The sequence below is a fragment of the Myxine glutinosa genome, chromosome 13 (genome assembly GCF_964187855.1).
Source record: "Myxine glutinosa chromosome 13, kmMyxGlut1.1, whole genome shotgun sequence".
Lineage (NCBI taxonomy): Eukaryota > Metazoa > Chordata > Myxini > Myxiniformes > Myxinidae > Myxine > Myxine glutinosa.
The window spans coordinates 18,212,556-18,226,128 of NC_136273.1; the positions used below are offsets into that span (position 1 = coordinate 18,212,556).

General features: G+C 44.8%; 1 protein-coding gene across 2 annotated transcripts in view; it reads right to left on the reverse strand.

The window, feature by feature from the left end:
• NCAPH2 (non-SMC condensin II complex subunit H2) overlaps window positions 1-13,573 on the reverse strand; it is a 73,245-nt gene that overhangs the window by 46,601 nt on the left and 13,071 nt on the right. For both annotated transcript variants that reach the window (XM_068133871.2, XM_078767128.1), the window contains one exon: window positions 8,606-8,661. In XM_068133871.2, the coding sequence (XP_067989972.2) occupies window positions 8,606-8,661 (56 nt within the window). The remainder of the gene's footprint in view (window positions 1-8,605; window positions 8,662-13,573) is intronic.

A 13,573-nucleotide genomic window follows, 5' to 3' on the forward strand; every position in this document is an offset into this window, starting at 1 on the left:
TCTCCTCCTATGGTATCCATGGAAATCTCCATGCATGGCTTGCGGACTTCCTCTCTGGTCGTAGTCAACGTGTGGCCCTGAATGGATTTCCCTCATCCCCCCTTCCTGTTCAGGCTGGAGTTCCCCAATGCAGTGTTCTGGGCCCTGTGCTTTTTCTGGTTTTATCAATGATCTCTCCGACTCTCTGGAAAATCCTCTCTATCCCTTTGCTGATGACTCCACTCTCTGCCGCTCCAATCCTCTTCCCTCAGATCGGCAGTCTGCAGCCTCCTCACTCTCTGAAGACCTGGACAAAATCACAGACTGGTCAAACAAGTGGAACATGTCTTTCAATCCTGACAAATCTCACACTCTTACTGGATCTCTCCGAAAAGATCGACTGGACAACCCTCCCATCTACTTTCTCAACAATCCTCTCCAAGAAGTTCTGTCGCTCAAGCTTTTGGGTCTCACTTTCTGCCATGATCTTTCTTGGGAAAACCACATTTGCAAGCTGGCCTCCAAAGCCAGTCGCCGACTGGGCATCCTCCGCCGTGCGAAGTCCTTCATAGGCACACCTGAGCTCCTCACCACATACAAGGCTTTCATCCACAGCTCAATGGAATACTGTTCTCCCCTATGGGCCGGTGCTCCTGCCTCGCACCTAGCTCGGCTTCACGCTGTTGAAACCAAAGCTTTCAGAATCATTGGAATCGCCCGTGATGAAGCTATCTCCGAGGGCCTTTCACACACTCACCGCAGACAGGTAGGTGGTCTTTCTGTCTTCTACCGACTCCTCTCCGGCCTTGCTCCCCCAGGTCTCTCTGTGCTTTGTCCCCCAAATATTCCTACAGGTCGCACAAGATCTGCCAGTAACCCTCTGATGGTTAAACTGCCGAAATGTCGGTTCTCTGCTCACCTTCACTCATTCATTCTTCTTTTCTCCCGCCTCTGGAACAAACTCCCACACTCCCTTCAATCCCACTCCTCCCTCCAGGTCTTTAAAACAGCTGTTCACCACCATATCTTATCTTCCCCCTTCCAAAACCTTGATCTTTTCTACTCCCGCTAATTCACCCCAGATCCACCTTGTTTGAAATTCCAACTTCTTTCCTGGAAGTCCTAGCAGTGTCCATATGTTTTATACCTCTCTCACCCCCCCTCCCCAAAGCCCTCTCCCTCCCATAGATCTCTCAATGTCCCTGCTCTCAAATGTTGTGTTTGTGTCCTTCCCCCTCTCTCCCCATCTTGTCTACCGCTCCCCATGTTATATGTTTTATGTGTCGGTTTGTCTTTCTGTGTGATTAATGTTAGCTCTTTCACGAGCCTCGATCTTGTATACAAAAAACAAACAAACAAAAAAAAATACAGAAAATAAAACAAGGATTTATTCACAAGGATAGCGGGACAGGAAAAAACGCGCCGGTAATAAATGTCCTAATCAAGACGTCCCTACACACAGATTTCGGATACGACACAAGGGAAAATGAATTAAGGAAAATAAAACGTTCGTTATGTATGGGGAAATGTGGTGCGTCCTTATCTGTCTGTAGTCTTGTCCACCGTCCAAACGCGGCTCCAAGCTCCGGCGTGAAGAAACCCTTCGTCCGCTCGCTCGCACGCTTCGCCAGGCCCCGATGCGACTCGCTCCACGGCACGCCATGAGGTCCCTCGCTCCGAGCACCGATGCACCACAAGCACCACGCGGAATCAACGCAGGGCCAGCGATCCCCACACGAAGCCAATTTCCAACCCGAAGGGGCTGATCTCCAACACGAGGTCCAGTGCAAAGAGAGACAAAAAGACAAAGAGCACAGAGAGACTGTGCAGCACCAGGGACCAAGAGAAAGAGAGGGCCAAAGAGAAAGAGAGCCAAAAGAGAGAGAGACAAAATGGTGTGCAGCGCGCCCTTTTATAACCTTGCGTCGAATCTTCTCCAATGTTCTCTTTCGCTGGTGCCCTGTCATTGGCCGAGTTCCTCCCGCACTGTGGTGTTGCTCGCCCCTCCCCCTGGCCAATCAACAGTCCTCCTGGGCGTGGCTCCCAGCCTTGCTCGATGTCTGACGCCCACGCCGGTGTTGTACGTGGCCCTTGCCTGCTTGTCTTCCACAGTCTTTGTAAGGGAAGGGACTTTAATTACTGTTGCGCTAAGGGCCTATCTAAGTGTTTTTATGAGTGCGTTGCCATAAGGGACAAAGGAATGATTACCAGGTCTGACACACAGGGGTTTATCTTAGTCCCTACGCTATTTAACACCCGAACATCCTTGTATGTTCACAGGTATACACTTCCCCGACAAACCGACTAAAACACAGAACTTATTGCAGGGTAGATTCCCTATCGCGACAGTCGAAGCATGTTACCTATACAGATCTACCTGGCTCTCGATGTTCCTTTACCTCCCGACATAACAATATTATGCAGACGTAACATGGACAACATATTTTTAACTTTTGCTCCTGCAAATTTTTATTGCATACATATTTCTCTCTCTTCACTCACTGTCACATAACCTTATGGGAGGGGGTTAATGTAATTAAAACCACCAGCAACAGTACCCGCCCTACGTGTGGGTCTTCAATTGGGAGGCCCAAATGAAAAGGCAAAATTTATATAAACATCCGTTAAATCATATCACATGCAAATCATCAAAATCGAAACAGTATTTGTAGAATTTCAATAAAAGCGACACTGTTCATATCGGTAAATATTATTCCAGCGTGTTTGGAAAAACTGGAAAATTGGAAAAAATTTTGGAAAAACAATATAGCCTATTTTACTCAAGGGTGTCCCAGGATTACCCACCCAAAATTTCGTTGCGATCGGTTCAGCCGTTTTTGCGGTACCTGGGAACAGACAGACAGACAGACTGAAGGACAGACGGATTCAAAGAATCAATAAGATTCCAAGAATCAAACCAGTGTTTTGGAGAAAAATGGATTAAAAAATCCATTTATTGTGGCTTTTTCAATAAAAGTGAAACATTGACATAAACGTTTCAACATCAATGGAAAAATTGCTTCAAAGGAAAAGAAAATGTATTAATTTGCCTGTTCACAAATTCTTGAACCTTTTGTGCAACATTCATTTACAAAGAAAGGTCTAAAAGTGATATTCTAATGTGTCAGTTAATCACTTCCATCACGGTCCCTGACGTTTAACTGATTATTAAATCTGGTTAATCTGATTAAATCTGATTAAAGTTAGCGATGCCGCGACCACGGAAACGACCCAATATCATGCCAGGAAAGTCGTCTGATATCGAGTAGGGACGTTCCCGCTACGATCATTGGTTGATACCATTTCCGGAGAAGGTGTGAATTTTATTCTTTAGATGATGAAATACTCCGACGTAACAAAAATCAACAAGACACCCACGTGGCAAATATTATTTTTATGAGTTGGTGAAAAAAAGAACGTTTCAGAAAAACTTCATACCATCATTCTCTGTATTAAACCCCTCAATTAAAGTAGTAAAACTTGCCTCGACTAACGAATATCATAAGGGCTCTTGATTACAGGCGAGTATATCACACTTTGGTACCATTTTTTTGCCCTGGACACCAGTATGATTTTCAAATCTAAAATATAGTATCTTTCTCTAAAATTTTGCATTGTTCATGAGATATACAAGCATACACACACCTTTTACCTTTTACCACAAACCAGTTTACATCAGAAAACATATAATTTCTGTAATAGTTTGCCCCTTTCATACATGAACTATGCCCAAGTCACAGTGTGACCCAACCTGGTGGAATGACATATATATATATATATATATATATATATATATATATATATATATATATATATATATATATATATATATATATATATATTGTTACGGCCCGCGGATAAGGATGTTGGTTTGCCGAGCGGATGGCACCGCGGCCTAACAGTTACCCCGACTAACCCGATTCCCGAACGTTGGCCGGATCGCGCCACAGATATTCAATAGGGAAAAGACTAAGGCGACACGGGTGTGAAGAAGAAGCAGACAAAAAGGTTGGAAATACGAATATAATTTATTTGCTATTTACAGGCTCAAAAAAACCAAGGAGAAGGAAAGATAAGAAAATAATATACAGAAGATATTAGACACAGTGCAACGCTAGCTTATACAAACTTAATTAACCCAGGGACAAAACAAACAGAACAAACTCACGTACACAAAAGGATGGATGGGCAGGAGGTGGATGGCTGGAGGGAGAGGAAAGTCCAAGGGGTCCTGCAGCACGATCGGCGCGTTTGGCAGCCGCTGTTCCTTCGCGGCCCTGCTCAAAACCGCCGTCCAGGCCCCAAGCGGCTGTTGAGTGTTGTTGCTGCTGAGGCCGCCGCTGCTGCTGCTGCTGTGGACGTCGCGTGCTTTGCCAGGACTACAACAGGCTTTGTGCTTCCCTGGATGATGATCTCCTTAATGTTCTCTATGTTCTTTTGCTCACATGCCAGCCTCGGACTCTGTTCGGAAAAGCACCAGCTCAGGAACAAGCATCGGTCCACTTGATCAGCCGTTGCTGTGTACAAAGCTTCCTTGGGTGATCTCAATGTACTCTCGCAGTTGGTTCTCTTACAGTTGGTTCTCTCTGGATGATCTTTTTACACAACTCAGCAACTACTCCACTCTACAACGTCCTTGCGCGCGCGCTTTTATAGCGCCTCCGGCGATCAAGCCGCCGGCCTTCAGGACACGCCCATCGGTGTGCTCACCTCGGCCCTGATTGGTCGGCACGGCCCTCTAGCTCCGCCCTTGATGACGATGGGCGGGCACGCCTTTCTTCCCCGACCCGAGCACATGTTCAATGGTGGTTTTGGAGGGGATGTAACTGGCAATCGAGGCTTGGCAATGATGAAAGGCAATGGAAGTTTTGGGAGTGGGAATGGGGAATGAAAGGAATCTACTCTATTTCACTTGGTGCAATGGAGTGTCATCTTAATGGAAGACAAAGCCTTACCCTAATACACATAATAAGATATAACTATCAACCAGGGGGAAATCTATGATTGGCTGACATGTATGCTTCATGGAATTAACTACGGGAACGCCCTTTGACCTTCATACAACACTGGAGGCAGGAGGGTCCAGACTAAAGCAATAATTCACACAATTTACGATACAATACAACACAATAAAAAAACCCAATCCTCATTTCCGCAACAATATATATATATATATATATATATATATATATATATATATATATATATATATATATATATATATATATATATATATAATGGCACAATATTCGCTAACTTTTGTGTCTGCAGTTTATTCATTCTTCTGGCTTGCAAAGTAGTCATACCATGAAAGTATCCTTGTTATATGATATGTGTATATGTATAAAGATATAAAAGAAATAAATAAAAAAACTTTGATGTGTGTATTGTGTGTTTTATTCACTATTTTTATTGCGAACATTAGCCCAAAATGGCATCCAAAAATGGGACATCACGTGACAAGTATTGTTGAAAATGAAAAATAACATATGTACAGGATATTGTCTTTGTTTACATTTTGACCCTAGTTTGGTTGTGGATGAAAGAAATATATCCACAAACAATCACTTCCGGAAAGGTGGTTACCTAATCAATAAATCGATCAGACTGTTACCGGGAACGTACGTTACCTCCGTGTCCACTGAACTTTCACAGTTTGGTTAATCAATTATAACAATTCCTAACTATCTGTAGAATACTGACTACGTGATGAACACTTCTTGCATTGAATACTTTTCCTTAGTATTCACACAAGTTCTGAAACCCTGACCTTGGGGATGAAAATTTAAAACTTTCGCCTAAGATAATATCCGTGTCCACTTTGTAACGTACGTAGAACCCCCTTAGGCTTTTACACCGCGAAAGCAAAAGACCGGTTTTCAAGCCTCGTGGGGTCGTGGGGTCACCAGGATAGGTGGAATGCCTATCACTCATCATCCAATCAGATAGATGCCTGAAGCAGCCGCCAGTTCCGAACGAACGCTGAAATATGAAACGCATTTGATGATTTGAATGAATGATGATGCGTTTGAATGATGATTACTTATAATTTTGGTTTTTACAGAATGGAGGAAACGCGTTACCACCCGAGACTGAGACTAAAGCAACCAAAAGAATCGCAGCCAACAGCACCAGACGTGAAATCAGTGAAAGCGAAAAAGAGTAAAGCAGAGCGTCAAAGAGATTGGAGAAGAAATATGAAAGTTAATCCACAACGCTATGCAGACTTCAAACAAACGGAAAGTTTGCGGGTAAAGTTGCACCTAATTAGTCTGAGTGAAGAAAAGCAAGCACAATACAGGGAGAAAACACGGTTGCGAGTCCAGCGGTATCGTGCTAAAAAGAAGCTGGAGTTGGATGGAAGTCATGCAACCACAAACAAGTACACACCCAAAACGCGTTTTGGGAAAGAACGCCAGCGAGAAATCTGGAGACAGCAGAAAACCAAGCAGAGGGGTCACAACCAGGGTCTGCTGAGCAGGCACGTAAGACATCGGCCATTATAAAGCTCGCAGTGTCAGTGTGAGAAATCTCTGAGGATATCCCGGAGACTCAATAGCTCAGTGGGCTGTCACCGCGTAAGTGATGAGTTACTGGGTTTGAGTCCCGGGTTGAGTCAGAATTTTTTCACACTAGCCCCACGCAAGAATTTACTTCCCATTTCTTAAATATATATATATCTCGATAGAGCGCATGCCGCTGCCAGGCTGGGCAGTTTACGTTTGGTATCCCACCGATAGGCGAGATCTGGATCCGGACCTGAACCAAAATCGAATCGGTTAGTTGTGGTCACCTAACCAACTCATCCACATAGTTTTGTCATAACTCGATCACAACCTTTTCAGATATTGTGGCTTTATATCAATTTTGGCCCCATCTCTCGATGGCGAAGAATCGCTTAAATTTTTTTTTTAATTCTCGTATCCGGATCTGAATTCGGATCTTCAGAAAAATCGAATCAATTAGTCCTTGTCACACGCACAACCAGTCCATCAAGTTTCGTCCAAATCAGTCCAGAACTCTGAGATATCGTGCTATATAATCGGTTTTAGCCCTATCACTCAATGGTGAAGGATCACTGAAATAGTTCTAAGATCCAGATCCAGATCGTCACCAAAATATAATCATTTCATCCTTGTCACAAACACAACTTTTCGACCAAATTTCATCCAAATCCGTCCACAACGTTTTGAGATATCCTGTTTGAAGACAAGCATACAGACAGACAGAGATAAACAAACAACAACAACAACAACAGGCATTTTAAGGCCATTTTCCCTGCTAGAGCGGGGGTTAGCCTTGCGGGCCCCATGACAATCGTCTCCATTTTGCCCTATTTTCTGCATCTCTCCTTGTTGACCCCCTTGCCCACATTTCTCCTTCCACCACCTTTCGCCAAGTCTTTCTTGGTCTTCCCCGTCCTCTACTTCCTTCTACATTCATTTCCATCACTCTTCTCAACCAGTCACTTTCATCCTTCCTCAACACATGACCAAACCATCTCAACCTGTTTCTCTTCACAGCATCCATCACAGGCTCTATTCCCATCATCTTTCGCAATTCATCATTTGTCTTCCTCTCTCTCAACGATACTCCGCACATCCACCGAACCATTCGCATTTCCACCCTTTCCAGCCTTCGTTGCTGCTCTACGTTCATGACCCATGTCTCGCTCCCATAAATCATAACACTTCTCACACATGCAGCATACACCTTTCCCTTCAGCTTCAATGACACTCCCCTCCTCGTCAGCACGCCACTCAGTTCCCGAAACTTTTTCCATGCACATCTCACTCTAGCAACAATCGCCGAGTCTGATCCGCCTTCTCCATTTCTTCTCCATCTCCACAGATAAACAAACAAACAATTGATAAATCACTCAGAGCGACACTTGGCAAAACAGAACAAAGGAGAATGGCACTTGAAAGAGCCACATACCTCCGCCAGGCTGAACAGTTTACGTTTTGTATCCCACTGAAAGGCTGGATCAGAACCAATATCGAATTGGCTTGTTCTTGTCAACTACCCAACTCAAATTCACATAGTTTTGTCATAACTCATCTCCAACTTTTTGAGATCTCTACAGAGATTACGAGACGGCCTTTTATTCAGTATTTAGTGCCAGCAATCGAGATAAAGATTCACGGCGATGCTCGTCCGAAGCAGGTGCAACTGACGTGAACGGAGCATTGGCTGTGCTCGCTCTCCGGGTAAAGGGTATTCTTTGTGCATCAAATTGTGGTGTATATTTATTTTATTTTTTTACTACTTTTAGCAATTACGTTGTGAGAAAGTGTATCGGTAGTCACCAATTCCATCCGTTTTCCGTGATCGCGGAAAATCAATGGCTCTACAGTAGCTACGATTGTCCCGTACGTTTATCCTCAGCGAACGAGACAAATTCACAGCTGTTCGGCATTAGAGGGAACAGCTCGATTTACTTAGGCATCGTCATTATCATACAACTGGGTACATCATCATACGATAGCTCATCATCATACAATTGAGCCTGAGAATAAAAACCCGAGAGTAAAATAAAGTTATCACAAAGCGCCGACATTTCGGACTTTACTCTCCGTCAGAGCAAAATAATAGATTGGGTAGGAGTGAGGAACGCAGCACTTACGTTTTGCTATGTAGCATGTCCAGTGTTTGAAAGACGAGGGTGTACAGATACTCAACCTGAAATAACAGTCATCCAATGACATGTTAACAAGCAGTTATCAATATCCATGAAATATAGCAAAAATAATCCTAATGTTCGTTAATGTAACAGCAGTTATGGGGTGAATACTGTATTATGTACTTCAATGAGAAGAGGAAACAAGGGCAGGGAGGGAGGAAAGATCTGTGGCAATGCCCTATGTTTCAAACTAGATCACGTACAATGCTCCATACAGAACGTCGGTGCCGTTGAAGCAGTTTCTATGGGTAAGGTTACAATCCAGGATGGGGTCGCCACTCCAACACAGGACGCTATGGCAGGAATTTGTTCAGGGTACCGGCGATATCTCACCTACCCTTCGCGAAGGACACCGTGGGATCATTAAAGTCCACAACCAATGTCGGCAGACGGGACGCACCGTTTAACGTCCATCCGAGGGACGGCACACACATTGATGAATCGCCCTGCTTGTGAAATATCAGGATGACAGTTTATAGCTAGGTCGGGATTCTCACCTAGCTTGGAGAGCTTAGAGGCGAGTGTGCGTTCCTCTAGGCCATCCAGTTGCCCAGATGTTTGAATAAAGATAATAAATGTTTTAGCACTGACTGCAGTTGAAAATGTGCACCATCTTCAACTCAGCAAAATATCCTCATTTACAAGTCACCTTTAGTGAAGCATAATTAAAACAGCAAGTAGTTTTGCTGCAAAGCAAATACTGTAAAATAAAATACAGTACTGTATGTTTCTACCACAAATACCAGAATCATGCTAAATTTGTTTTTGTTTTTGTATACAAGATCGAGGCTCGTGAAAGAGCTAACATTAATCACACCAAAAGTCAAACCGACACACAAAACACAAAAAATAAGGGGAGCGGCAGACAAGATGGGGAGAGAGGGAGAGAGGAGAGAGGAGAGGGGGAAGGACACAAACACAACATTTGAGAGCAGGGACAACGGGAGAAATGTGGGAGGGGGAGGGCTTTGGGGGAGGTGGGAGAGGTATAAAACATATGAACACTGCAAGGACTTCCAGGAAAGAAGTTGGAATTAAAGAGAGAAAAAAAAGTGTATCTGGGGTGAATTAGCAGGGGTAGAAAAGATCAAGGTTTTGGATGGGGGAAGATCAGAGATGGTGGTGAACAGCTGTTTTAAAGACCTGGAGAGAGGAGTGGGATTGAAGGGAGTGGGGGAGTTTGTTCCAGAGGCAGGAGAAAAGGGGAATGAAAGAGTGAAGGTGAATAGAGAGCCTAGATTTTGGCAGTTTAACCATAAGAGGGTTGCAGGCAGATCTTGTGCGACCTGTAGGAATATTTGGGGGACAGAGCACAGAGAGAGCTGGGGGAGCAAGGCCAGAGAGGAGTCGGTAGAAGACAGAAAGACCACCAACCTGCGTGCGGCGAGTGAGTGAAACGCCCTTGGAGTTAACTTCATCGCAGGAGATTCCAATGATTCTGAAAGCTTTGGTTTCAACAGCGTGAAGCCGAGCTAGGTGCGAGGCAGGAGCACCAGCCCATAGGGGAGAACAGTATTCCATTGAGCTGCGGATGAAAGCCTTGTATGTGGTGAGGAGCTCAGGTTTGCCAAGGAAGGACTTCGCACGAGGGAGGATGCCCAGTCGGCGACTGGCTTTGGAGGCCAGCTTGGAAATGTGGTTTTCCCAGGAAAGATCATGGCAGACAGTGAGACCCAAAAGCTTGAGTGACAGAACTTCTTGGAGAGGATTATTCAGAAAGTGGATGGGAGGGTTGTCCAGTCGATCCTTTCGGAGAGACATCGTAAGAGTGTGAGATTTGTCAGGATTGAAAGACATGTTCCACTTGTTTGACCAGTCTGTGATAATTAAGGATTTTTATGGAAAATTAAACAGCCCAAACTAATGTCTACAGTCTGAAGAGAGAAGAGTTGAAAACATTTCAAGTGTAAACAAGGAAAGGGAAATACACATGGACATCCATATCCATGAGGGTTACATTCCTGGAAAATTTGTGAATACGGATACCTTGGTGTAATGGAGAAAAGAGGATTAGGTTCCCGGGTCAGACTGAACAACGGGAGGGAAATGTTAAATGTTCAAGAACAATAATTGAAATAAATAAATGACAATACAGTGTATACAGAACAAAATGTTTTTATTGACATTTGATGAGGATGTTGATGATCATGGAGGGGAAGTCAGGATGATTCGTGCCCACGGTGGACACACACGCACCCGTAGCCATCCAAGATAGCACGTTAACCTTTTCGCTTAAACTCATCAGTTTTATGTGAGCACGTCGTTCATGTTTCCGCTATCTCTTTTCAGAAGACTCACATTCCCCACTCATCTTGTGGTCGTGATTAACGGAGATTAAAATTTAACGACAGTGAGTCGAGAAACGCAGCGAGGTGTTTGCGGTTTGAGACCCAAATATAATACAGTGCAGTATGAGCATCATCGGTGCACACCACGCTCATGTCCCTGGTGTTGTTGGGAATGGATGGGAGGGAGTGAACGCATGGGAGTAGTCATGGAGTTTTTTGTTTTTTTGGGGGGTTTTTTGTATACTGAATCGAGGCTCGTGAAAGAGCTAACATTTATTTCACAAACAAATCAAACAAACAAAATATATAAAAAGAGGGAGCGGTAGACAAGATGGGGGAGAGAAGGGGAAGCACGCAAACACAACATTTGAGAGCAGGGACATCGAGAGATGTGTGGGAGGGAGAGGGCTTGGGGGGAAGAGGTGTGGGAAGGGGGGGGGGGGTGCGAGAAGTATAAAACACAAGGACACCAAGGACTTCCAGGACAGAAGTTGGTATTTCAAAAAAGTGGATTTGGGGTGAAATTAGCAGGGGTAGAAAAGATCATGGTTGTGGATGGGGGAAGATAAGAGATGGTGGTGAACAGCTGTTTTAAAGACCTCGAGGGAGGAATGGGATTGAAGAGAGTGAGGGTGTTTGTTCCAGAGGCGGGAGAAAAGAGGAATGAAGGAGAGAAGGTGAGCAGAGAGTCTTGATTTTGGCAGTTTAACCATAAGAGGGTTGCAGGCAGATCTTGTGCGACCTGTAGGAATATTTGGGGGACAGAGCCCAGAGAGAGCTGGGGGAGCAAGGCCGGAGAGGAGTCGGTAGAAGACGGAAAGACCACCAACCTGCCTGCGGTGAGTGAGTGAAAGGCCCTTGGAGTTAGCTTCATCGCGGGAGATTCCAATGATTCTGAACGCTTTGGTTTCAACAGCGTGAAGACGAGCTAGGTGTGAGGCAGGAGCACCAGCCCAGAGGGGAGAGCAGTATTCCATTGAGCTGCGGATGAAAGCCTTGTATGTGGTGAGGAGCTCAGGTGTGCCAAGGAAGGACTTCGCATGACGGAGGATGCCCAGTCGGCGACTGGCTTTGGAAGCCAGATTTGAAATGTGGTTTTCCCAGGAAAGATCATGGCAGATAGTGAGACCCAAAAGCTTGAGTGACAGAACTTCTTGGAGAGGATTATTCAGAAAGTAGATGGGAGGGTTGTCCAGTCGGTCTTTTTGGAGAGACATCGTAAGAGTGTGAGATTTGTCAGGATTGAAAGACATGTTCCACTTGTTTGCCCAGTCTGTGATTTTGTCCAGGTCTGCAGAGAGTGAGGAGGCTGCAGACTGCCAATCTGAGGGAAGAGGAATGGAGCGGCAGAGAGTGGAGTCATCAGGAAAGAGATAGAGAGGATTTTCAAGAGAGTCAGAGAGATCATTGATGAAGACCAGAAAAAGCACTGGGCCCAGAACACTGCCTTGGGGAACTCCAGCCTGAACAGGAAGAGGAGATGAGAGAAACCCATAATCATGGGGTTGGCAAATACTGTCAATGGGTCCCGAATTAGAAATCGGTATACATTTACCAATTCGCGAATACGTGAGACTGGCGAATACCGAGGGTTTATTGTAATGAAAAACAACTGAGGAAATTTAATTATTTTGGGGGCTTCAAATTTAGCCTGCTCGGGTTCTAAGTGATATTACTAATAAAATACTGTTTATATTGTTCGAGTTATCAAGGTCGTTCATGTACTCGATCTACTCCAAATTGCTTCGATTCCTCCCCGATAAGGCACTGTAGTCATTTGATAATCTCCCGATAACATTTGGAACTCTTTCTCTTCATAGGTGCATTTTAGGCCAAGGGAGGCGAAATATAGCACAGGATCACACGTATTGTTGGAATAGCGGAAACATGAACAGCATGCTCACGTAAAACTGTAAAGGTAGAATTATCTCGTCTGTAAATCCACAATTTGAATACTTCCTGTATACAGTATGTCTAAATCCTCAATGAACATCACAATAATAAGTAAGAATGACGTAAAAATAAAGTTCGACAAAATGCTCCAAAAAAAGTTTAACATATTGTTACAGATACGACTTTGATGGTATGGTGGGCCGAGCGGGATGGCCGCCGTATCCGTACAAGTTACCCGATTGTGCCCGAATGTTGACTAATCGCGCTACGCTGGCTCAATAGGAAAGAGAAGACACCCGGCTGGGTTATAATGACACAATACGACACCAGGGTTTCGATTCTCAAGTATATTCGTACGGAAAAAGGTTAGATTACAGGGGCTAGAGGTATATTACAGGAAGACAGGCACTTAGACACACTCTTATATTATCCCCGGACAGACGACAGACACACGGGACAAAATTACTGACTCACACGGGGGTTGATGAAAAGGGGAGGCAGGTCGCGATGGCTCAGGTGCACCTGGCTCAGGGACAGAATCACGTACGGTGGTGTCCAGAGATGCGTGAAGGTATCACAGCGCTTGTGGGTCGCGACTTTGGTCTCAAGCTGGGGAGGTCGCTCAGCGCTCGGGAGGGTGGCGTCTTTTCCTTCCAAGCTCGGGGCGCATCTGACGTCACGTCCGGCGCGGGGCCGCGTATATCCGGCGGGGAGTCACGCCCTCGCTCGT